The 25,843-nt window shown below is 49.6% G+C and overlaps 1 protein-coding gene across 1 annotated transcript; it reads left to right on the top strand.

Annotated features, from left to right (window-relative positions):
* The first annotated feature begins 1,532 nt into the window (after positions 1–1,532).
* On the top strand, positions 1,533–23,385 carry LOC141582956 (mitochondrial inner membrane m-AAA protease component AFG3L1-like). Its single transcript, XM_074392404.1, is given in 13 exon segments — positions 1,533–1,557; positions 2,220–2,345; positions 2,465–2,556; positions 7,983–8,093; positions 9,882–10,031; positions 12,438–12,506; positions 13,341–13,465; positions 15,956–16,226; positions 19,266–19,403; positions 19,625–19,778; positions 21,133–21,240; positions 22,561–23,174; positions 23,290–23,385. Coding segments are annotated over 13 exon segments (2,079 nt in total).
* Positions 23,386–25,843: the final 2,458 nt, after the last annotated feature.

Below are 25,843 nucleotides of genomic sequence, written 5' to 3'. Positions count from 1 at the left end.
GCCCAGCCGCTTCCCTGTGCACCCTGAGGCCCCGCGCGGGTCTCCGTGTGTAGCTCGAAGTCCAGTGACGGGTCCGCGCGGCCGCAGGCACACACGGGAGGCGCGGGCTCTGGGGCTCCGGAGAGCAACCCACCGAGAGGACAAAGGAGACCTGCTGAGGGGACGGTGTTCCAGCGCAGCGGGGTGGGGGGGTTGAGTTAGGGGGCGCTGGGCGCGCGGCTGTGATTTCGGGAGCCGCTTTCGACGGAGGATCCCAGGAGCAAGTGTGGGCAGGACGAGGCGGGACTCGCGATCAGACGCTCCAACGGTCAGAGGACAGCGTGGACACAAGAGAGGGGGCCCCAGCCGGCGCCGCGGCCCTGTCGCGCATGCGCGAGGCCTCCCAGCGGGCGCCGGGGCCTAGACTCGGTATTCCACTGCGCACGCGCGCGCTCGGGACGCGCGAGGCCGGGGACTGGTGATGTAGTGCCGGCTGCGGGCGGCGGCCAGCCGTCAGGCGGCAGCCGTGCCCTGTCCTTGTTGTGGCGAGGCGGTGGCCCAGGAGGCGGCAGGACGGCCAGGACCAGCGTGAGAGCCCCGGGCACGGCCCGCCAGGCGAGCAGGCAGGCGCTGTGCGCCGGTTCCGGGCAGCTGGGCTGTGCTGGACGCCGCACCACACCATCCACCTGCGCCGGCCGCGGGGAAGCGCGGGAGCGCTGACTTGGTCCCCACAGTGCGGCCAGCTGCCCCTGGGCCGCGCTTCCCGCGCTCCTGCTGGGCGCCCCCTCCCTCTCCAGGCTCCTGCTCTTCTCCCCGCTACCTCTTCCACCCACTTCTTGCGGAATTCCCGCTGTTTCCCGGATGCCTGCTACCCTGGGACCATGGAATGGGACCCCTAGCCTACTTGCTCGGTTTTGTAAAGAGCTGGGCTTTGAGCGATTTGCGCTTGTGTCTAGGCCCCTCGCAAACCAGCCTTGTGGCTCGGTGGCATTCGGCTTTCTCCACCTCGCCGTTACTCACGAACCAGATATGATAAGAGACGCGAAAGAGTTGTGCAAACTATTGTTTGTTCAGCGGCCTCTGCCTCCCAAAGTCTTGGGATTACAGGCGTGAGCCACGGTGCCTGGCCTAGCAACTTGCTCTATAGTTAAAAACCCTGCCGGGCACGGTGGCTCACGTCTGTAACGCTATCGCTTTGTGAGGCCGAGGCGAGTGGATCACAAGGTCAGGAGTTTGAGTCCAGCCTGTTCATCCGATATGGTTGAATCCTTGGATCTACTGGAAATACAAAAATTAGTCGGACGTGGTAGCGGGCCCTTGTAGTCCGGGCTGCTCGGGAAGCTGAGGCAGGAGAGTCGCTTGAATCCAGGAGGCGGAGGTTGCAGTGAGCTGAGATCATGCCACTGCACTCCAACGTGGGTGATAGTGAGACTCCGCCTCACAAAACAAAATACCTAACAGGTCTCTTCATGGAAGCTTACGTTGTGGAGGTTTCCATGTGGTCATCTTTAATTTAGCAAGCTGTCCACTGTCTTTGCTCTTGTAGAGGTTATATGCTGTACAAGGAGGAACCAGACAGTAAGCAAGTACTAGGCATGTTGGACAAAGGAAGCAGAATAAAGGAAGTTGAAAATTAAGAAAGGGAATGGAAGAGGGAAAAACGCTGTTATTTGTTGTTTTAGGTGGGGCGGTCAGGCCCCTGCAGAAAGTGAGGGATTGAGATGAGCTTGCTGGGAACGTGGACTAGAAAGTGCCCTCCCCTAGGGTAGCTGCAACCTTGTGTTCTTTGTGAGCAGCAGGAAGAGGCTAGTGATAGGCAGTGAGGCCAGGAAAGGCAGGGCCTCATAGGGCTGCTGAGGTTGCACCAGTGTGCTGTGTGTGAGACTGTGGGACCCAGGTAAGTTGGGTCAACTGATTTGTGGTCTGACTGGGAAGAGGACAACAGCACTTTGCCCTGTTTAAGGGAGTTTGTGTTTTGCCCACATTCACATCTTGGCTTTGCATACACAAAAACTAATTTACCAGTGTTCTCTACTATGCACTGTGAACTGACTTGCAGAAATCTCCAAGAAGGAATGGTAGACTCCTGTCTTGGTCTTTACATATGCCATGAGAACGACATCTGATTTAACCAGGCTGAATCACAAAAGGACTAAATTGTGAACTAAAGCAAAGGAATTGGATGTTTTATCAAGTTTTGGAACGCTAAATAGTCATACTTGGTACCTTCAGGGCTGTAGGCTACCTGGTGTCTACAAGCCACCAGCACCGGTGCCGCACTGTCTTTGGGGTGGTACTGGAAGAGCCCTGGAAGATTGGGGAACCAGTGTTCTCGCTGCACACCTTCAGCTGCCAGCTGTCTTCAGGCACTCATTTCCTCTCCATTTCTACTTTCTCAGATGGGCAATGGGGATCAAGTGAGGTGAGTAGGAAGCACCTGGCAGCCTATAGTGCGCAGTGCGACTATCTTCTGTTCTTCCTTTAGGTTTCCTGTGGACCCACACCGTGGGTTCCAAACACCCATTCCAGCAGCATGCATTCCTGGCATCCTTCGAGTTTACTTACTCTCTCTGGCAGGTACTGTGTGCTGTTGGTGCTGGGATGATTTGCTGCAGTGGGTAGATCTCATTCACCACACGGAAGCATTTGTTAGCTCGCAGTCTTTACTGCTTATCATTCTTCTGAGCTGCTTTCTTTTTTCCAGATTTTAATATCTTTTTCTTAGCACATCTTTTCAGTCTATTGTGGTCTTTATAGGGATATTTGAATTAATGTAGTTAGTTAGAAAGTTATTAGTTGGGGAATGAGTTTACTTTGGGGTGATATCCTGCAGAGTCTGCCTCAACCTGAATGTTGACACAGCTGGAAGAACATAGGTGTTGTCAGCTACAGGTCTTGTTTCTTTATGATAAAATATTGTGGGCTAACACCTGTAATCCCATCACTTTGGAAGGCTGAGGCGGGTGGATCATCCGAGGTCAGGAGTTCGAGACCACCTGACCAATGTGGTGATACCCTGTCTGTACTAAAAATACAAAAATTAGCTGGCGTAGTGGTGCACACCTGTAATCCCAGCTGCTTGGGAGGCCGGGTTAGGGAGAATCACTTGAACCCAGGAGGCGGAAGTTGTAATGAGTCGAGATTGCACCACTGTACTCCAGCCTCAGTGACAGAGCGAGACTCTGTCTCAAAAATAAATAAAGTAAAATAAAATAAAATATTGGGGACACAGAAATTCTTTGGTTGTGTTGGAATTTTGTTGGGTACAATTGGTATTGGGTTGTTGAGTGCTTAGATTTTGTTTTTTAATACATTTACTTTTATTGCAATGTCTTTGTTGTAATTTTTGTTGTTGTTGTTGTTCTTTTTGAGAGGGAGTTTCACTCTGATGCCCATTCCGGAGTACAGTGGTTCAATCTCAGCTCACTGCAACCTCCACCTCCTGGTTTCAAGTGATTCTCCTGCCTCAGCCTCCTGAGTAACTGGGATTGCAGGTGCCTGCCACCACCTCTGGCTAATTTTTGTATTTTTACTAGAGGCAGGGCTTTCCCCTGTTGGCCAAGCTGGTCTTGAACTCCTGACCTCAGGTGATCTGCCTGCCTCGGCCTCCCAAAGTGCTGGGATTACAGCGCCTGGCCAACATTTTCCTTGTTGAAGACTGAAGAGAATATGGATGATTGGAAAAATTGTTTTCTTGGCTTGACAAAAATATTTATCTCTTCATGGACGCTGTGTTACCTGCCTATAGTCTGTGCTGTGAATAGCCACTGCACTCCAGTGAGACCCCATTTAAAGAACAAAAGAAGAGGCCAATCACGGTGACTCACGCCTGCCATCCCAGCACTTTGGGAGGCTGAGGCAGCTGGATTACCTGAGGTCAGGAGTTTGAGATCAGCCTGGGCAACATGGTGAAACTCTGTCTGTACTAAAATGTAAAAATTAGCTGGGCATCATGGTGGTTGCCTTGTAGTCCCAGCTGCTTGGGAGGCTGAGGCAGGAGAATCATCTGAACCTGGGAGGCAGAGGTTGCAGTGAGCTGAGCTCGCACCACTGCGCTCTAGCCTGGGTGACAGAGCAAAACTCCATCTCAAAAACAAAAAAGAAATTAACTTCTTGGTTGACCAGAGATGAGTCATAGTATATATCTGTATTTAAATTTTACACAATTTTATGTTTTAGTTTCATAATCACGTTTTTGAAGCTGCACTATTTTAAGTTACTAAAATTGTGTCAGTTTCTAAGACTTTTTTTTGTTTGTTTAGTTTTGTTTTTTGGGGCACTTTTTGCTTGCTGTTGGAGGCTGTAGCTATAAAAATTTGCAGTGTATTTCTGCAGTGAATTGTTCCTTTTAGTCTGTGGAACCGTATTTCTTTTTTTATTTTTTATTTTTTATTTTTTTTTGAGACGGAGTTTTGCTCTTGTTACCCAGACTGGAGTGCAATGGCGCGATCTGGGCTCACCGCAACTTCCGCCTCTTGGGTTCAGGCAATTCTCCTGCCTCAGCCTGCCGAGTAGCTGGGATTACAGGCACACGCCACCATGCACAGCTAATTTTTTTGTATTTTTTTTTTAGTAGAGACGGGGTTTCACTATCTTTACCAGGATAGTCTTGATCTCTTGACCTCGTGGTCCACCCGCCTCGGCCTCCGAAAGTGCTGGGTTATAGGCTTGAGCCACCGCACCCAGCTGTGGAACCATATTTCTAATGGGGTATTTAAGGCAATAATCTCACACCTCAACCTGCATCCTGCTCCTTCCAGCGGTGTGGTCAGTGAGAATGTGCAACTTTGTATTGCAGGAGAAACTAATAAGCTACTCTGGTCTCTTGTTTCAGTGCCTCCAGAAGGTCGACTTTCAGAAGCTGACTCTGCAGGCCAGACTGACATTATTTTCCTGGTGGCTCTGTTCGAAACCACCCAAAGTTAAGTTTTTTTCATCACCATCATTAGCAACATGAGGTTTACAGGAACTTCCACAGTGAGTGACCAGGGGACAAGAAGCAAGACAACTCAGAGTACCCTCCACTCCACCCTACCCCTTCTACCCTTTTCTGGCTTCCACATTGAGCCATTACAACATTCAACACCTTCTCTATGTCTTTATGTTGTTGATATCTCAATAAAGCTGGTGAGATAAAAACTTTCCAAAGGAAGGTGCTAGATGTGTCTTTTGGAAGGCATGGGAGTCAACCTTGGTGTCTGTGTATCTGACTGAGGACCAGCTAAGCCTCGTGTTTGGAAAGCAGAACAGAAATGATGAGCAGACTGTCATTACCTTAGAGCACACTTGCCTACTTGCAGTCCTTCTGTAGGCCATGGGCCTGTGCTTTATGTCAGGGACAGTGTCCACTGAAGTCCCTGGAGACCCTATGTCCCTGCAGAGTAGAAGGTGTTCCCCACACGTGCATCAGTGTGAGGACCTGGGGGCACATGCTGTGTATGAAGCAAGAAGAGAGACAAGACCAGGGAAAACTGGCCTCTTTCACTTTTCTGTATATCAACTTGACAGTGTGGTTGCTTTTCTTAGTGTGATTCTTTCTTCTAAAATATTAGAACTGGGCCGGGCACAGTGGTTCACGCCTGTAATCCTAGCACTTTGGGAGGCCAAGGACGGCACATCACCTGAGGTCAGGAGTTTGAGACCAGTCTGGGCAACATGGTAAAACTCTGTCTCTACTAAAAATACAAAAATTAGCTGGGCATAGTGGCAGGTGCCTGTAATCCCAGCTACTTGGTAGGCTGAGGCAGAAGAGTTCCTTGAACCCAGAAGGCGAAGGTTGAAGCGAGCTGAGATTGTGCCACTGCGCTCCAGCCTGGGCGACAAAGTGAGACTCCATCTCATTAAAGCATTAAAATACTAGAACCTCATCCTTTTGTCCCTAAAGGTTTGAGAAATACTTTAAGAGGAGTGGAAGAAACACAAATTCAGAAAAATCAATAGCTCCAAAAAACATTAAAAGGGCCAGTTTGAAAAATCAGACTGTGAAGTTTTACATTTGAGCACTTTTAAAGCATTTACTGTGTGGGCTGTACTTGGGAACTGATGAGCGGTGGCCTGTGAGTGTGTGATGTTGATGCTGTCTTCCCTCTGCTTGCTCCTGGGTGTGAGCAGTGGGACTGTGAGTGTGTGATGTTTGCGCTGTCTTCCCTCTGCTTGCTTCTGGGAGTGAGCGGTGGGGCTGTGAGTGTGTGATGTTGGCACTGTCTTCCTTCTGCTTCTGCTTGTTCCTGGGTGAGCAGTGGGGCTGTGAGTGTGTGATGTTTGTGCTGTCTTCCCTCTGCTTGCTCCTTGGTGTGAGCGGTGGGGCTGTGAGTGTGTGATGTTGGCGCTGTCTTCCCTCTGCTTGTTCCTGGATGTGAGCGGTGGGGCTGTGAGTGTGTGATGTTGGCGCTGTCTTCTCTCTGCTTCCTCCTGGGTGTGAGCGGTGGGACTGTGAGTGTGCGATGTTGGTGCTGTCTTCCCTCTGCTTGCTCCTGGGTCAGAGCGTTGGGGCTGTGAGTGTGTAGTATTGACGCGACGTCTTCCCTCTGCATGCTCTTGGGTGTGAGCGGTGGGGCTGTGTGTGATGTTGGTGCTGTCTTCCCTCTGCTTGGTTCTGGGTGTGAGCAGTGGGGCTGTGAGTGTGTGGTGTTGATGCTGTCTTCCCTCTGCTTGCTCCTGGGTGTGAGCGGTGGGGCTGTGTGTGATGTTGGGGCTGTCTTCCCTCTGCTTGCTCCTGGGTGTGAGCAGTGGGGCTGTGCGTGTGTGATGTTGGTGCTGTCTTCCCTGTGCTTGCTCCTGAGTGTGAGCAGTGGGGCTGAGTGTGTGATGTTGGCGCTGTCTTCCCTCTGCTTACTGAGCAGTGGGGCTGTGAGTGTGTGATGTTGACGCTGTCTTCCCTCTGCTTGCTCCTGGGTGTGAGCGGTGGGGCTGTGTGTGATGTTGGGGCTGTCTTCCCTCTGCTTGCTCCTGGGTGTGAGCAGTGGGGCTGTGAGTGTGCGATGTTGGTGCTGTCTTCCCTCTGCTTACTGAGCAGTGGGGCTGTGAGTGTGTGATGTTGATGCTGTCTTCCCTCTGCTTTCTCCTGGGTGTGAGCGGTGTCCTGTGAGTGTGTGATGTTGGCGCTGTCTTCCCTCTGCTTGCTCCTGGGTGTTACCCATCCTTCTCAAGCTACCTTGTTTTTTGTTTTCCTCTCTTAGCACCTTTTTAACTGGTTTAGATTCTAAGCCTTGACAAATCATTTAAAAATTATATCACCGTGTGGGTTTTGGGATTGGCAAAATTGGTATTTTGTGTTTCCCGTGTGAAATGTTTCCTGCTTGGCTACCTATGAGCATGGGGAGGGCAAACAGATAAAAGCATATTGGGAGGTGTGGTGACTTGCCTTGCTATGAAATGAATGTTTCTTTGAAGACTCCTGTTTGTCCTTAAATTTGTGCAAATTTTACTCCATCTTCGAGTATGTTTGCTGTTCCTGGGGTCACCTTGGCTTCTCTGGCCTTTCATAGTGTTATTTTGGGGTCATTGGAGTGACACTGTATTTGAAGTGGACAGTGTCATGGCTTATTTGTCCTGAAACTTGTATGAATGTTAACAGGAAGAGGCCAGTAGGTCTGTGGGTTACACGTGTATGTAGGAGGCCAGATTTTTTGAAGGAGAGGCAGACTCTGCTTAGAACAGGTGGCATGTGTTCCCTGGTTCTCTAGAGAAGGGGGACCACCCATAGCACTCTGCCTTATCATTTTCTTCATTTCTTTCTTTACCCTAGTTACAGGCAATTTTGGGACTGTTACCTCAAAAAGGTTTGCTATTAAAGCTCAATATGAAGCCAGCAAGGTGAAATTTGAGAGATTTTAGATGTATCTGAAGCTACTTCTCAGCAGAATGTCCCTAGCCTCATCCTTTTCCTGTTCTCTGTTTATTTCCAGAAGGCACTGGTGTTATTACAATTGTGTGATGGGAAGTGTTTTTCTGTTTTCTGAATCCTCTTTCTCCGGAAAATTACACGTAATTGCATTTTGAAGTCAGACTTTCTTTCAGAAACTGGTGAGCTAAAGAATGCTGGGCCTGGAGGAGATAGAGGCAGGAAAAGAGGTGCTCACGGTGGCTGTGCCTGGTGGAGGCGGATGAAGAAGGTTTGTGTGCACCTTTGTCTGTTCCTGCTGCTATAATGGAATACATCAGACTGGGTAATTTACAAACAGGGTAAATTTACTACTCACAATTGTGGAAGCCGGAGGTCGAAGATCATAGCCTGTACCACATGGTGAAACCCCATCTCTACAAAAAATATAAAAGTCAGACCACGTGCAGTGGCTCACACCTGTAATCCCAGCACTTTGGGAGGCTGAGGTGAGCCAATCATGAGATAAAGAGATTGAGACCATCCTGGCCAATATGGTGAAACTCCATCTCTACTAAAAATACAAAATTAGCCAGGCATGGTGGTGCACACCTGTAGTCCCAGCTACATGGGAGACTGAGACAGGGGAATTACTTGAACCTGGGAGGTAGAGGTTGCAGTGAGCCAAGGTTGTACTACTGCACTCCAGCCTGGCAGCAGAGCGAGACTCTGCCTCAAAAAAGAAAAAAGAAAAAGAAAAATTAGCTGGCCATGGTGGTGCATGTCTGTAGTCCCAGCTATTCAGGAGGCTCAGGCAGGAGGATTGCATCAACCTGGGATTTGAAGCTGCAGTGAGCCATGATCACACTGCTGCACTGCATCCTGGGTGATGGATTGTGAGGGCACTAATCCCACTTGTGATGCAGAGCCCTTGGGACCTGACCCCTTCTTGGGGTCCACCTCCTAATATCTTCACCTTAGGGGTTGAGTTCCAACATTGAAATTCTGGGAGAACACATAAATTCAAACCCGTTATCTATCTTTCTGCTTGTTTAAAGGTGTGCTGTTGAATTAGTTCATAAGTTTCAAAGAAATTAACTTCTAAAGTATACTGTAAGTATACTGTAGCTGGGTGCAGTGGCTCATACCAGTAATCTCAGCACTTTGGGAGGCCGAAGTAGGAGGATTGCTTGAGCTTAGGAGTTTGAGACTAACCTGGGCAGCATAGTGAGACCTTGTCTCTACAAAAAAAAAAAAAAAAAAAAAAAAAAAGAAAGCTAGGCATGGTGGTGTGCACCTCTGCTCCCAGCTACTTAGGAGGCTGAGGCAGGATTGCTTGAGCTTGGGAGATTGAGGTTGCAGTGAACTATGATCATGCCACTGCACTCCAGCCTGGTAACCAAGCAAGACCCTGTCTCAAAAAAATAAATAAAATGAATTTTTAAGAATGTGCTGAGATTTCTCTCTGGATTTTATTATTATGATTTTGAGATAGGGTCTCATTCTGCCGTCCAGGCTGGAGTGCATTGATGTGATCACTGTTCACTGTAGCCTTGAACTCCCAGGCTCAGATCATTCTCTCACCTCTACCTCTGGAGCAGCTGAAACCACAGGCTTACACCACCACTCCTAGCTAAGTTTTTTTTTTTTTTTTTTTTTTTTTTTTGGTGGGGGTAGAGGCAGGGTCTCCCTATGTTATCCAGGCTGGTCTTGAACTCTTGGGCTCAAGCAGTCCTCTCACCTTGGCCTCCTTAAGTGCTGGGACTACAGACGTGAGCCACCATGTCTGTCCTCTATCTGGATATTAAAATACTCAGATAAGAGATAACCCTAGCAGCAATGGCTCAAACACAGCACCCTCTGTGGACTTTCTGCTCCTCCTGGGGCATCTGGTGAGCTGCAGCTTTCGGTGTGTTTTATACACTGCCTAAACATATTTCCTCTTGAGAGGGACTGAGGCTGCATTGTGTAGGGTGAGGAGGGGAGGGTCTTTTCTAATAACGTCTGAAAAAGAAAATAGCTATTTTCATGAAGAATCTCCCTTCATTTAACTGGAAAACCTGTTTTCTTTTTTCCACAGGGGGACTTCCCCTGGGATGACAAGGATTTCCGCGGTCTGGCCTTTTTTGGGGCAGGTGTTGCCATGGAATTTTTCAACTTCTCTTTTTGAGATCCTGGAAGAGAAATCACTTGGAAGCATTTTGTACAGTATTACCTGGCCAGAGGTCTGGTGAGAGAAATTTATAATTTGTCTACCAGGAAGGGGGCTGCTGTAGTGGTGTGCCCCATGTGTGTGGTGTGCAGTGAACTAAGGAAGCTGTGAGCTCTGAGGCCTGCATTGAAAGTGCATTGTGTGATGGATGTCCTGGACAGTCCCACCCTCAGGACAGAGATGAGACATAGTATTACTCTTTGCAGAGGGTATAAAGCTCATTTTCTTGCAAGGCAGAAGCTTCCTTAACATCTTGGCCTTTTATTTTTATTTTTTTTGGCTTCGGCTTCTGTGAGTAAGTTCTGATGGTCCATTTATCGTCAGTGTCTAATTCAGAACTTTTCTCTGCCCAGTGCACCCCTGTCCCCTGCAGGGTGGCTCTGGACAGCAGCTGGGGCTTTGTGTCTTTGCACAGGGGCATGTGGCACCAGCAAGCCTCCACTTGTCCATCACTGGGCATGGGTCTGCCAGGGTGCTGAAGTCTGGTGACATGCTGCTCAGGCTTTATCATAAAGTTACAGAGGGGCAGCTGCTGTGTTTCCCAGTCATCCTGAGAAAGATGTTTGCTAAGTGATGCACTGTTAAGATCTGAACTTCTTTCTGTAGGAAAGTCTTGTTTTTCCACCAAGGTTTGTGGCCAAGACCTTTTTATTTTTGAGATAGGATCTTGCTCTGTTGCCCAGGCTGGAGTGCAGTGGTGTGAAGTCACGTCACTGCAGCTTCGACCTTCCAGCCTGAAGCCAGCCTCCCACCTAAGCCTTCTGAGTAGCTGGAACTATAAAGAACGTAGTTTCGTTTTTAGAGACAGGATCTCCTTATGGTCTCAAACTCCTGGGCTCGGATAATGCTCCTACTTTGGCCTCCTGAAGTGCTGTAATTACAGTTATGAACCACCACGCAATGCCTTTTTGTCTGGCCTCAGAGCACGTGCCTTTCAGAGATGTCCCTGACGACTCCGCACGGGAGGAGGGGAGGGCTTCTGCAGCCCCTCTCTGCTGTTGCTGTGCCATGCACAGCTGCTGCCGTGAGCAGGAGGGTTGAGGCAGATACATTGGCCCAAGATGCTTGTTGGTGCGTGGGTTCTGGACAGATCCCAGAGCTCCTGTGAGTTCCTTTCTAGGGGTCTTGACATGCTGACCTTGACGTGGTTGTGGTGTTAAGGCCAAGAGGCACCTATCGTGAGCATGTTGATGTTCATCATGTGACCCTGAGTAATCATTAGTTTCCAAGGGAAGAGTATTGTAGTGGTTTCAGATTCTGTGGAGAGCAGAAGGAGCAGCAATGTTGTCATTATACATCGCGAAATGGCTTCATCCTCAAGTTGTGTGTTTGCTGCACCCAGCTCTCAGGGGCTGTGTTCTCTGCTGGGTGGATGCATGGAGGCCTTTGGGGCTGCATTGTCATTCTTGCTGGCACCATTTTCTTGTGGCATCTGCGGAGGGACAATGTTTCTGGGTCAGTTCTGTAAGACTTGGTTATATTGACAGTCTGAGACTTACACTCCTTTTAGAGTTTTTTTTTTTTTTTTTTTTTTTTTTTTGAAATGGAGTCTCGCTATGTTACCCAGGCTGTAGTATAGTATACAATCTTGGCTCACTGCTACCTCTGTGTCACGGGATGAAGCAGTTCTTCCTGCCTACGCCTTCTGAGTAGCTGGGACTACAGGCACATGCGACCACGTCTGGCTAATTTTTGTATTTTTTCTTTTTTTTTTCTTTTTTTTTTGAGAGACAGAGTCTCTCTCCATCGCCGGGAGCCAGGCTGGAATGCAATGGCGAGACCTCAGCTCACTGCAACCTCCACCTCCTGTGTTCAAGCAGTTCTCCTGCCTCAGCCTCCCGAGTAGCTGGGACGACAGGGGCATGCCACCACCCCCAGCTAATTTTTATAGTTTTAGTAGACAGGGTTTCACCATGTTGGCCAGGATAGTCTTGATCTCTTGACCTCGTGATCCACCCTCCTTGGCCTCCCAAAGTGCTGGGATTACAGGCTTGAGCCACCGTGCCCAGCCAATTTTTGCATTTTTAGTAGAGATCGGGTTTCACCACATTGGCCAGGCTTATCTCTAACTCCTAGCCTCAAGTGATCCACCCTCCTCAGCCTCCCAAAGTACTGGGATTACAGGTCTGAGCCACTATGCCTGGCCTTTCTTACAGATTTTTAAGTTACTTTGGAATTGTTGGTGTTCATATATACCAAATTGTAACTCCTCTTCTTGAATTACATGCACAGGCCAGGCTAGAAATGTCCAAATTAGTGAGAAAACAAAATTAGAATCTGCACAGCAGAGTGGATGCGGCCTCCCAGACGCCATTGGAGCCAGGTCTGCACTGTGGGACTGGTCTCAGGATGAGGCCCCTGGTTTGCTGTTGACTGTCATACTCACTGCTTCAGCTGTGCTGATAATTTTTCTCTTCTTCCCAGGTGAACTGGCTGGAAGTCGTGAAAAAACAATTTGTGCATGTTATTCCTGCCCCTGGGACCTCTTCTGAGGTGAGGGTGGGTTTAAGGCTGAGTATTCCAGACAGAAGCTGATTTAATGTAAAAACGTAGTTTTCTATTTTTTTCAGTAAAATATCCTTTTAGTATCCATCAACCTCTAATTGTGATGTTTTTCTTATTGGCACGTTATCAATAACAAAGTCTTCCAAGTAGGACAGGAGCCCTCATGAGACTATAACTAGGATTCAGATTTGCCTTGCAGTGTATAAGAACAACTCATCAAGGACTAGGGGAAGAGAAGAGACAAAGAAAAAAGGGTAAAAAGAAAAAAGGGACAGCCAGACATGGTGGTTGAAACCTGCAATGCCAGCACTTTGGGAGGCTGAGGCAGGTGGATCACATGAGGTCAGGAGTTAATGACTAGCCTGGCCAACATGGTGAAACCCCGTCTCTACAAAAAATATAGTAGTTAGCTGGGTGTGGTGACCTGTGCCTGTACTTTCAGCTACTCAGGAGGATGTGGCATGAGAACTGCTTGAACCCAGGAGGTGCAGGTTACAGTGAGCTGAGATCATCCCACTGAACTCCAGTCTGAGTGATAGAGTGGGACTCTGTCTCAAAATAAAAGGAGACAAAGGCACACCTCAGCAGCTGTTGCACAGTTTACACTTTCATCTAGAATGTAAAGACTACGGTTCATGGGGCCAGAACCAGAGGGTCTTCTGCTGTTAGTAGAGTTTCCTTTGGAACTAGCCTTGGCATAGGTCTTGTGCATGTTACGGAGATTAAGGCTACAAGAAGGGGCTGTGGGAGGTGTGTGTGTGTGAGGGCGGGTTCAGCGTGGGACGCAGTAGTGTGCCCTAAACTTGCTCTTGATCTTTGCAGAAGTACATGTGGTTTAACATCAGCAGTGTTTACACCTTTGAATGGAACCTGGAGTCTGCCCAGTGGGAGCTGGAGATCGAGCCCCACAACCAGGTGGCGGTGGTGTACACCACTGAGAGCGATGGGTGAGGAGGGTGGGAAAGAGCCTCTGTCTGAATACAAAGCAAAAATGCAGTGTATAACCTGCTTTGGAATGTGTTTCTCAAGCATATATAGCCATCTGCTATTATTTATAATGTCTCTAGCGAGAAATATGTTTATATATAGGTTTTATAAATAGGTTTATATATATATATATATGTGTGTGTGTGTTTTTAACTGTCTTTCATGAGAAGAGAATTGGAGTAGGAAAATACTTGATGAGGCAGCCTTAAAAAAGAAAAACAGACATTGAGTGTCATCATTAGAGCACAAAATCCCTGACGTCTTGGGAGCTTCCAGAATTGGGCCCTGCAGTGGGATCGCCGAGGGAGCCCTGTCTGAAAGCCCTACCATCATTTCTACCTGCCACTCCTGCAGAACTGTTGAATTAGTGTGCAGAGGTGGGGCTTGTGCTCCTGTGACTTCACCAGGCTCCCTGCTGGGCAGCCCTGCCCCATCCTCCCAGGTGCTGCGGGTCCCTGCGCAGGACCCTGCAGCTCTGTATGGTGCCTGACACTCAGTCATGCCAAGCTTCCCATGGTTCTTAGGTTAACTTGGGTTTCCACTGTGTCATACGTTTTTAAAATGATTATGGACGCGACAGCAAAGACCAGATGAAGTGCTCTGTGCATCCCAGGACTCAGCACCGAAGTCAGTGTTGCTAAGCCTGGATCCTTTTGTCATGTTGACTTCCTGGGGATGTCGTTGCTCAAGTCTTCTCAGGCCCTTCTGATCTGAATTGGAAACTCAACCAAGAGTGCAAGGCCAAGCACCAGCTTTAGCCAGGACAGAGTAAAAATGGGAATTATAGTGGTTCAGGTGGTTTCTTTGAGACGTATGTTTAAGTGCAGAGTAGGGGTAACAGTGGGGTGAGAGAAGGTGAGGCAGGTGGAATTTTGGTGATTAATTCGCAGACTCTAATGGCAGGGCCTGAAGTACCTGTGGTCTCCTGCTGGAGCTCCCAGATGTTATCTGGGTGTTGTGTATGGCTGACTTTTGTTTTGTCTTTGCTTTTTGAGTTGCCAGGAATGCTTGGTTGGATGTAAGGCCCCATGCCTCCAAAGAGCAAGAAGAAGGATTAATAGGAAGACATTTGGTGTTTTCCTGTTATGGGACAAGCCTGGTTGGTGTGAGGAGGCCTTGCTGAGTCTGCTGGGGGCACCTCCTCAGAGAGGGAAAGCTCCCGCAGAGCTGCTTGGCCAGGTGGAGGCGGTGGGCAGTGGAATTTGTCACCCTCCGTACCCTATCAAACCAGCCACAGGTTGCATCAGGAGACAAATGCCTATGACTGCAGCCTTCAGAACTGGAGAGGCCTCGTGCTGGATGGACTTTGACACATTAAAAAAAAAAAAATACAGTTGCTGTGATGGCTCACAGAGGTAATCGCAGTGCTTTGGGAGTCCGAGGAGAGAGGATTGCTTAAGGCTAGAAGTTCAAGACCAGCCTGGACAACGTAGTGAGACTGTGTGTCTTTAAAAACTTAAAAAAAAATTATTTGGTGTGGTGGTACGCATGCCTTTGGTTCTAGCTACTCAGGAGGTTGGGGCAGGAGAATCGCTTGACCCTGGGAGTTCAAGGTTACTGTGAGTGTGCCATTGCCCACCGGCCTAGGTGACAGTGAGACCCTATCTCAAAAAAAAAAGAAGAAAAAAAAAAACACACACACACAACACAGTCTGGGCATGGTGGCTCACACCTGTAATCCGAGCACTTTGGGAGGCCGAGGTGGGTGGATCACTTGAGGTCAGAAGTTCAAGACCAGCCTGGCCAAGATGGTGAAACCCCGTGTCTACTAAAAATACAAAAATCATCTGGGCATGGTGGCATGTGCCTGTAGTCCCAGCTGCTCTGGAGGATGAGGTGGGAGAATTGCTTTAAGCAAGACTGTCTAAAAAATTACTAAATAAAATGGAACACACACACACCCACCCACCCACCCACACACACACACACAGAAAAAACCTGCTCCCTTTTGTGTAGCAAAACGAAGTCCTAGAGTGGTCTATTTTGAAAGACAGGGTTTTGCTTTATCATCCGGGTTAGAGTGCACTTGTGTAATCAATGCAGCCTTGAACTCCAAGGCACAGGCAGTCCCCTCACCTCAGCCTCCTGAGTAGCTGTGGCTACAGGCACATGCCACCACGCCCAGCTATTTTTTGTACTTTTAGTAGAGATGGTGTTTCACCACGTTGGTTAGGCTTGTCTCGAACTCCTAACCTCAGGGGATCCACCTGCCTCTGCCTCCCCAAGTGCTGAGATTACAGGTGTGAGTCATTGCACCCAGCCATTATTATATTTCTTGTACAGATGGGGTCTTGCCATGTTGTCCAGGCTGGTCTTGAATTTCTGGGCTCAAGAGATCCTCACACCACAGCCTCCCAAAGTGCTGGGATTACAGATGTGAGCCACCGTGCCTGGCATGAAGGTGCTATTTCTGATCTGAGCATGATGAGTAGTTCTCTTCAATTTTCCAGCTCTTTCTTGTGAAGCCTGGTGCCCACCCTTCTCCTGGTTGGAATTATTCTCTATGCTGTCAGGAGGGGCCCGATGGGAGCTGGGCCCAGTGGACGAGGACAGAGCCTCTTCAGCGTTGGTGAGACAACAACAAGGGTCTTAAAGAGCAACATCGATGTGCGGTTCGCAGACGTAGCTGGTTGTGAAGAAGCCAAATGGGAAATTATGGAATTCGTGAATTTCCTGAAGAATCCCAAGCAGTGTCAGGACTTGGGAGCAAAAATTCCAAAGGTATTGGTTTTAGAAAACATAGTAATATCCTGAACTTCAAGTAAAAGCCAGAGGTGGCTGTGGGTCACAGTTGCTTCTCACTCATGTTTTATTACTTTATTAATAATGACATGAAGCAGCAGGTGCAGCCTGCATGAACAGGCTTCGGACCAGATGTAGTGCCTTTTGGAAAGCCCACTACCTGGCCAGGGGCGGGTGTGTGCAGCCGGGGCAGCCAGTGCGTTGCTGGTGCCATGGGTCAGTGTGGTGGTTCTGGCTTCTTAGAAGGCGAGTTTATCTTTCAGTGTCATTTTGGGGTCATGACCCTTTGTGGGGGCCTGACAGAAGCCATGGTGCTTTTTCTGAGAAATACTTGAATTCACAGAAACTCCATTCACAGACCCTTTAAGTCGTCTCTGGACTTTGACCAGGCTGAGGACAGCCAGATCGTGGAGGTAGCCTTGTCCACCCACCACAGGCCCCTCTCCATGAGGTGGTATTCACTGGGATGTTTGTTCCAAACAACAGATAATTCTTACACCAAGCACTGTGAACCTAGGTGAAGCCAGGAGGTCACAGACTTCTGTTCTCCCTTGGTGAGCACGAGGCCGGGAAGCTGGCTTGTGTGACGTGTGATGGACGTGCAGAGCTGGGGCCTCCTGCTCGTGGTGGAGCCCTACTGGCAGCTGCCACTCACCTCTGCTCATATTCAGGCGCTGCAGTGTGTGGTTCTCTTTGCCTTGCAGAATTTTATTTTATTTTATTTTTTTGAGACAGAATCTTGTTCTGTTGTCCAGGCTGGAGTGCAGTGGTGCAATCTCAGCTCATTGCAAGCTCCACCTCCTAGGTTCAAGTGATTTTCCTGCCTTGGCCTCCTGAGTGGTTGGGATTATAGGTGCATGTCACCATGCCTGGCTAAATTTTGTAATTTTAGTAGAGATGGGGTTTCACCATGTTGGCCAGGGTGGTCTTGATCTGCTGACCCCACGTGACCCGCCTCAGCCTCCCAAAGTGCTGGGATTACAGGTGTGAGCCACCATACCTGTTTTTTGTTTGTTTGTTTTTAAAGTTATGTCTATTACATCTTTTTCATATGCAAATATTTGCGGGGGAAAGTCTGTGTAATTGACGGAGTGCATGAGGCAGTCAGATACCAGGGAAGGCCTCTCACATGGCATGTCGTTCCCCTCTATCCCAGTAGGCCTGGGCTCTTGTTGTGAGAGGGGGCTCTGTCAGCCGTGTCATGTCACAGGCCTTGTGCTTTGCTGTGGATGTCAGGAAAGAGTTAGTGGGGTCAGGACCCATCTGGCTTTCCATTTCTCGGGTATGAAGTACAGTGATTTCCCAAAATCACCACTGTCTGTGGCATCCCCCTGTGAGAATCCATCATGAAGAGTGGCTGTGTGTGTGGTCATGGTGGGTGAATTTCCTGGAGCACCTGAGTGAGATGGAGTGTGCGTGGGCGAGTCCAGCCTCCTTCTGTCTCTGGCATGCTCTTAGGTCAGCAGGGCTGGCACAAGAGACTTGTGTCCTGCTGTAGTGTGTCACGACTGTCCACAGTGGGCTGACATGTGTCAGGCCCCACCCTGCCACAGAAGAGCCGTGTTGGGTTTTGGGCTCCAACACTGGCATTGGTTTGACTTTTGTGTCCCCTCTCACCTTTATGTCTTTTGTTTTCTTCTTAAACACTTAAGAAAAATCCCCCAAAGCCTTAGGATCCCTTTTGAGATAGTCAGATATTGGCCCCCAGCCTTGACTAGAAACAGCAATCCAGGAATGCCTTTTATATCCCAATATTCAGGCATGACAATAATCCATAAAAGAAACAGGTGTGATAGAAGGGTGTGAATTGGTGAAGCCACAGTAGATACAGTCAGAGAAAACAGCCAGTAAACACCATTGTATCCTCAGTCTTAACAGCTGAAAAGACAGCTTAAGAATGAGGTGGTGTTTCTGTCCTTCAGGTCTGCAAGGTTCCAGAGCTGAACACATTCTCTGTGGCCAAGGATTTGGAGATGCAGGCTGCTGTTTCTTCCTTGTGGGAGTGTGAATCAGTATCACTGATTCTGGAGAGCAGTTTGACAGTAATCATTAAAATAAACATACAAGGCTGGGTGCCGTGGCTCACACCTATAATCCCAGCACTTTGGGAGGCAGAGGTGGGTAGATTACGAGGTCAAGAGATGGCGACCATGCTGGCCAAGATGTTGAAACCCCGTCTTTACTAAAAATATGAAAATTAGCTGGGTGTGGTGGTGTGCGCCTGTAGTCCCAGCTGCCTGGGAGGCTGAGGCAGGAGAATCACTTGAACCCAGGAGGCGGAGGTTGCCCGGAGCCGAGATTGCATCACTGTGCTTCAGCCTGGCAACAGATTGAGACTGTGTTTCAAAAAAAAATAAATTAAAAAATAAGTAACTAAGTAAATAAATAAATAAACATTCAGAACCTTTGATCCAGGAAGTCTACCCCTGGATCTTTTCCTGCAGAAATAACAGACTCATCTAAGTAAAGAACATGAAGGTTTTCATTTTCTATATTATCTCTATAATGTTTGACCTTTTTTGTGGTAAATATGCATTCATTTTAAAAGCAGCACATATTAGCTGAGCGTGGTGACTCATGCCTGTAATCCCAGTACGTTGGGAGGCTAAGGCAGGCAGCTCAGCTGAGATTGGGAGCTTAAGACCAGCCTGAGCAAAATGGAGAAACGTCATCTCTACTAAAAATACAAAAATTAGACAGGTGTGGTGGCGCATGCCTGTAATCCTGGCTCCTTGGGAGGCCAATGCAGGAAGAATCACTTGAACCTGGGAGGTAGAAGTTGCTGTGAGCTGAGATCGTGCCATTGCACTCCAGCCTGGGCAACAAGAGTGAAACTCTTGTCTCAGAAAAAAAATAATAAAAAGAAAAAAACTCTCAGGTTTTAAGGGTATACATTTGGTGGGATTCTTCTTAGGCAATCTCAGAAGTGACCTGTGGCGGAAAACAAATTCCCAGTGCACTCTGTCCTGTGTAGTAGCTGCTCCCCTGTTAAGAACCTGCTGTCTTCTTTCGTTTCAGGGAGCCATGCTCACTGGTCCTCCTGGTACAGGAAAGACACTTCTTGCCAAAGCAACTGCAGGGGAAGCCAGTGTGCCCTTTATCACTGTGAATGGGTCAGAGTTCCTGGAAATGTTTGTCGGTGCTGGGCCAGCAAGGGTAGGTGGATGGAACCGCTGCAGGCAGCGTCAGAACGGTGGCTTGACCAGGACTGGTCAACTTGAATAGCTCGGGGTGGGGCCCTGGCCGTGGGCACCTGTGGAGGTGCTGGTGCACGCAGGCAGAATGGGTCAGAGGTCTCCGAGAAGAGGGTGGAGGAGAACCGGCATTCCTGTCTTCGGCCAGTAGCAAAACGGACTCTGTGTGGATTCCCTTTTCAGGTGCATGATATGTTTGCAATGGCCCGAAGAAATGCTCCATGTATCTTACTCATGGATGAGATTGATGCAATTGGCAGGAAGCAAGGCCGAGGGAACTTTGGAGGCCAGAGTGAGCAGGAGAACACCCTGAACCTGATGCTGGTGGAGATGGACAGTGTGTGCAGACCGCAGCAGCCTGTCTGCACCAGCCTTTTTCTCTAAAGTCACCCCCAAGAAAAGAATCCCTGATTGTTGTGTTTTAAGGAAGTCTTCTCTCAGGCAAATGTGATGGAGAAAGCTGTGTTAGGTTCACAGGCCTCCTTCAGTGCTTGTGATAGGCAGAGGCAGTGCACTCCCCTGCCCCGAGATGGAAAGGGTTTCTCTGGAGTGGGGAGGCAGCTGCCTCTCTGGGGAGGGGCATCAGGTAGACAAGCACGGGTGCTCCTGACGGTGCCCACAGGGTGGTGCACACACAGCCCGTGCTCCTTCCACTCTGAGCCTTGTCTCGCTGTCACTGCCTCACCCAGAATCTCACAGACACCCCCAGGCCTGCCTCCTCCCAGAGTGATTCCAGCTGAGATGTGACTGATGGTCACCTGTCAGTCCTGCTACAGCCTTATTGGGCACATTCAGGCATCTGTGCCAGCCTTCAGATTTGGGAGAGCTGTCACTTAGACATCTGGCAGATTTGATTTCTCTTTGGCTTTAGGGCAGTGTTCTGGTCCCTGAGACCACCCCTGATGTGGTGACTTGCTAGAAGTCACAGGACTCAGCCTGTAGTTATACTCGTGGCTGTGATTCATTAGCATTAAAGGACACAGCAAAATCAGCCAGGGCAGAAGGCCAACTGGGTCACTGGGAGGCCAGGTGCAGTGTGGAACCTTACTCCAGTGGAGCCACCTGGGACTCGCTGACTTCTCCCAGCAGCAAGCTGTGACCATGCATGCCAGATTTTGACAAGGAAGCCAGGGTGTTCGCAGCACCCTCTGTCTGGCATGCATCAGGCTTTGCACAAAGGGTTTGGGCACAGGGAGCTGTTGTTCTCAGGGAATGGGGGGAATGCTCCGAAATCACAGTGCCCACACACTGCCCTTGCGAGCAGGCCTTTTTGAAGACAGCAGTCAGGGCTGCTGTGTTAGTAACACTTTTCTCTACAGGTCAAAACCATTTCCTAAATATTTTTTTTTGACTGTAGTACCCAATGGTAATTCTAAATAGCTTATGACTGTTTTGATATTTGAAGAGCACTGATTGGAGAGAGGAGGGAAGTGGGGCACCCAGCTTTTCTCATCCTTTCCCTCTGCTGGGCACCCATCTCCTGTGTAGCCTTTGGCCTGCCCTCATCCAGTCCAGCACCAAGTGGTATCAGAGGCAGTCATAAGTCAGTATGAGGAGGACCCACGCCTTGGGACTTGTCTGTGCCTCCTGAGACAGGCTGTGGGGTTCCCAGTTCGTGGAGGCTAGGCTGGTTACCTGTCATTCACACATCGGGTTTGCCACATAGTCTCACCTGCTTCTCCTGTGTCCAGGGTTCAACTCAGCCACCAAGGTTGTGGTGCTGGCCAGCACCAACCGCCCTGACATCCTGGACCCGGCCCTGATCTGGCCCGGCCGGTTTGACCGCCAGATTTACATTGGTGAGTGCACATTTCTCAGGGTTGAGCCAGTCTCCCCTGGGCTTAAAAGTTTGGTTAGGTCATTTGTAGTGTATTTGGAGGAGACTTTGATGGTAATCCTGAAGCAGGTAATGGAACATTTTGAATATGAGGACATTTGAAATGCTAGCAGTCTGTTTTTTGGGAAGAATCCATGTGACTGGGCTTGAAGTGATGTTGCTGCAATAGAAACAGGTGGCAGGAGCTTGTAGCAGATACCGGTAATTTAGAAACTGTAAAATGGCCCATAGTTTTCAGAAGAGAGACTTGCTAGAAAAGGAAGTGGCAGCTGTTTTCTGCAGGGCCTGTCTGGAAGCCTCCGTTTTCTCATCATCCCTGAGGACTGGGGAAGAGCAGTTTATTTTTGCGAAGGGAGTACTTCCTGGTTTTTCTTTCCTATTCCTGTGTTTTGAGTGTGCCTAAACCCGCCTGCGCAGCAGCTGGGAGGGCCCCTCAAGGTGGGCGGAGGCGGTGAGTCCCGGGGGTAGAGTCTCTGCCCAGGTTTGAATCTCATGTGGGTGACGTCCCCGAGCTTTGGGTGGCAGATGGATCATTCATTCACAGGTCCTTCATTCACTCATTCAGCCACTGAGCACCTGCCGGGAGCCGTACTGGGCGCTGAAGGACAGACGTGAACGGTCCTCCCTCTTGGAGCTGAGGTTCCCGCAAAAAAACAGAACGCGAACTGCAGCGAAAGGCTTCCGTGCCGCCAGCGAGATCTTCCCAACGTCCTCCCTGACGGTTCCTCCTGACGCCCGTCTCTAGGGAGGCGCGCCCGTCTCTAGGGAGGCGCGCCCGTCTCTAGGGAGGCGCGCCCGTCTCTAGGGAGGCGCGCCCGTCTCTAGGGAGGCGCGCCCGTCTCTAGGGAGGCGCGCCCGTCTCTAGGGAGGCGCGCCCGTCTCTAGGGAGGCGCGCCCGTCTCTTAGGGAGGCGCGCCCGTCTCTTAGGGAGGCGCGCCCGTCTCTTAGGGAGGCGCGCCCGTCTCTTAGGGAGGCGCGCCCGTCTCTTAGGGAGGCGCGCCCGTCTCTAGGGAGGCGCGCCCGTCTCTAGGGAGGCGCGCCCGTCTCTAGGGAGGCGCGCCCGTCTCTAGGGAGGCGCGCCCGTCTCTTAGGGAGGCGCGCCCGTCTCTTAGGGAGGCGCGCCCGTCTCTAGGGAGGCGCGCCCGTCTCTAGGGAGGCGCGCCCGTCTCTAGGGAGGCGCGCCCGTCTCTAGGGACCCAGCCCTCCTTTGGCTGCCTCCGGGCGGAGTCTCGCGTGATCTTGCGACTTACTGCGGCATCGCCCAACGGTTGCTGGGAAACAGCGCGGCTTCCGCGGGGCTGGCGCTTTGGACCCCGGTCGCGGCTGGGCTTGTCCGCCGGCTTCATGGTGAGCCAGGGCGGGAGCCGGGCTGAGGTCCTCGCCAAGGGGCTCGGAGGGCTCGGGGCAGGGAGGCCTGGGTGCACAGAGACCCCGGAAGAGTTGGCCTGGAGTGCAGGGATTGTGAAATGGGGGACCCGTGGGGCAAACTCAAGCTGCTCCTGGCCCCGGGGCCTGCCCGCACTCGCAGCTGAGACCACGGCTGGTCGTAGAACGCCCAGGGTCCGCGGCGCGCGGTGCCCGGTGCCCGGGAGAGTGGACGAGCGTCAGGGGGGGCTTCCGTCCTGGGGTGGAGACTCGCTCTGTTGGCTCCCCGGGACCCAGGGTTGCACCTCACAGGGGCTTTGCAGCGGACCAGGGTCCCCCGGGAATCGAGTCGGAGGCAGCGATTGCCCTGGGACCTTTGGGTTACGGGATGGAGAGCCTGGGGCACACCAGAGTGGCTCGAGGTCCCTCTCCACCAAGGAGGCCAGGACGTGTCCATTGGTCGTGAACTGCTCAGTTCCTCGGGATACAGGAACCACTGCTCCTTTGGAAAGCCTGGCAGGAGTCAGGCGCGTACCGGGAAGAGCAAGGCAGAGCTCTTGGCCTCATCAGCTCCATCTATGCCTTTTCCTGTAAAGGGCTCTCCCTTTATGATACAAGAGTTGTCAGTAACTCCATTTCTGGGCAGGTGTGGCAGGGTGGGTTTGAGCTGGTGGGGGAGGAAAGCTCTCATAGTCCGACCAAGTTCCTGCAGCTCTTTGTGAATGTCCCAGATGCTCGGTGATACTGAACCTTCCTCCCCGGCTTTTAGGGCTTTTCGATGAGGTGCCCTTCTTGAAGTGGAGGAGAGAGAGCAGTACGTTAAATATTAAGATCTAAGTGGATGGGTTTTCTGAACCAGGAAGGGTCTTCCGAAAACCAACTGGAAAATAAACTACGAAACTAGGCTGGGAGGCTGAGGTGGGCAGATCATTAGGTCAAGAAATCAAGGCCATCCTGGCCAACATGATGAAACCCAGTCTCTACAAAAAAATAGCTGGGCACGTTGGTATGTGAATGTAGTCCCAGTTATTTAGGAGGCTGAGGCAGGACAATCAGTTCAACCCAGGCGGCGGAGGTTGCAGTGAGCTGAGATGGTGTCATTGCAGTCAGGGAGATGCCTGGGTGACAGAGTACGACTGTCTGTAGGAAAAAACAAAAACAAAACAAAACAAAACAAAAAACAAAAAACAACAACAACAAAAAAAACCCTGGGCTCAGTGGCTCACGCCTGTAAACCTAGCACTTTAGAAGTCCAAGGTGGGCAGATCTCTTGAGGTCAGGAGCTTGAGACCAGCCTGGCCAACATAGTGAAACCTTGTCTCTACTGAAAATGTAAAAATTAGCTGAGCACCTGTAATTCCAGCTACTTGGGAGGCTCAGGCAGGAGAATCGCTTGAACCTGGGAGGTGGAAGTTGCAATCAGCTGAGATCGTGCCACTGCACTCCAGCCTGAGTGACAGAGTGAGACTCTCTAAGAAACAACAACAAAACAACAACAACAACAAAATACCAAACTACTTTCTTTATTCATTCATTCATTTATTTTTTTGGACGGAGATTCACTCTTGCTGCCCAGGCCGGAGTGCAGTGGCATGATCTTGGCTCACTGCAACTTCATCTCCCAGGTTCTAGCGATTCTCCTGCTTCAGCCTCCATAGTAGCTGGGATTACAGTTGCCTATTATCACACCGAGCTAATTTTGTGTATTTTTAGTAGAGATGGAGTTTCACTATGTTGGCCAGGCTGGCCTTGAACTTCTGACCTTAGGTGATCCACCTGCCTTAGCCTCCCAAAGTTTTGGGATTATAAGTGTGAGCCATTGTGCCCAGCTGAACTACTTCTGTTTACAGTAGTTTGTGAGAATATGGTTCGTGGTATGTTGGATCCTTGGGACCAAGGAATATGGGTAATATTTCTTTTTTCTTCTCATCAGTGTTTTCTAAAATTTCTAATATATATATATATATATATATATATATATATATATATATATATATATTTTTTTTTTAAATTTTATTTTATTTTATTTTATTTTATTTTTTGAGGCAGAGTCTCACTCTGTCACCTAGGCTGGACATATCTCGGCTCTTCATAATATTTTCACTCAGGACTAAATGAAACATAAATTAAGATAAATAGGCTGGGCATGGTGGCTTACACCTGTAATTCTAGCACTTTGGGAGGCCTAGGCGGGTGGATCACCTGAGATCAAGAGTTTGAGACCAGCCTGGTCAACATGGTGAAACTTTGTCTCTACTAAAAATACAATTAGCTAGGTGTGGTTGCAGGTGCCTGTAGGCCCAGCTACCTGGGGAGGCTGAGGCAGAATAATCGTTTGAACCGAGTCAAAGGTTGCAGTGAGTCAAGATGGTGCCATTGCACTCCAGCCTCAGTGACAGAGGGAGGCTCCATCTGAAAAAAAAAAAAAAAAAAAAAAGGATAAATGGATTTAGATTTTACTGTTTTGAAAAAATAAATAAAAATTCCACATGAAATTTTTATTTATAAAAATGTTCCACAGCTGGACACACAGGCAATGCACTTCCCTAGTCCCAGCTACCGGCGAGACTGAGGTGGGAGTATTCATTTGAGCCTGGCATTTGGAGGCTGCAGTGAGCCGTAATCACACCACTGCACTCCAGCTTGGGTAACGGAAGAAGATCTTGTCCTCAAAACGGGTTATCGAGACATGTAGACACAGAAGAGCATAGGCTGAAGACCACTGAAGTGGCAAAGTCAGAAGGATAGGCTGTGGAAATTCGGTATCTGCTGAGTGTTCTGTGAGTGAGTGACCAGACAGAACTGCTTGTGGTGTCATGCTTGGTTTCAGCAACTTTCACAAGGGAGTGGGGTTAGATTCTCTCCCAACCTTGTCAAAGTTGCTGAAACCTCACATGATGCCATGCACAGTCCCTTCTGGCAACCCATTTACGGAGCACTCATGGTGGGGGCTGTCTGCCCAAGCTTTGTTGACCAGGCATCTCCGAAGGAATTTTCTATTTGGAAGAAAGGAAACCTCTGGTTGTCATAGCTCGTTATGGTTATGGAGGCCTTTCTCCCTATACTTACTGAATGGCTTCCTGGACGTCTTTCCATGGTGGTTTCTAAGCATTGCAGCCAACATGGTAACATGGGGCAGTGTGGTATTGGGGTTCTTCCCTGTGGAGCCCAAGTACATTTTGCATCCACAGCAGAGGTGT

The sequence above is a fragment of the Saimiri boliviensis genome, chromosome Y (genome assembly GCF_048565385.1).
Source record: "Saimiri boliviensis isolate mSaiBol1 chromosome Y, mSaiBol1.pri, whole genome shotgun sequence".
Classification (NCBI taxonomy): domain Eukaryota; kingdom Metazoa; phylum Chordata; class Mammalia; order Primates; family Cebidae; genus Saimiri; species Saimiri boliviensis.
This window is presented reverse-complemented; position numbering and strand designations above follow the sequence as displayed.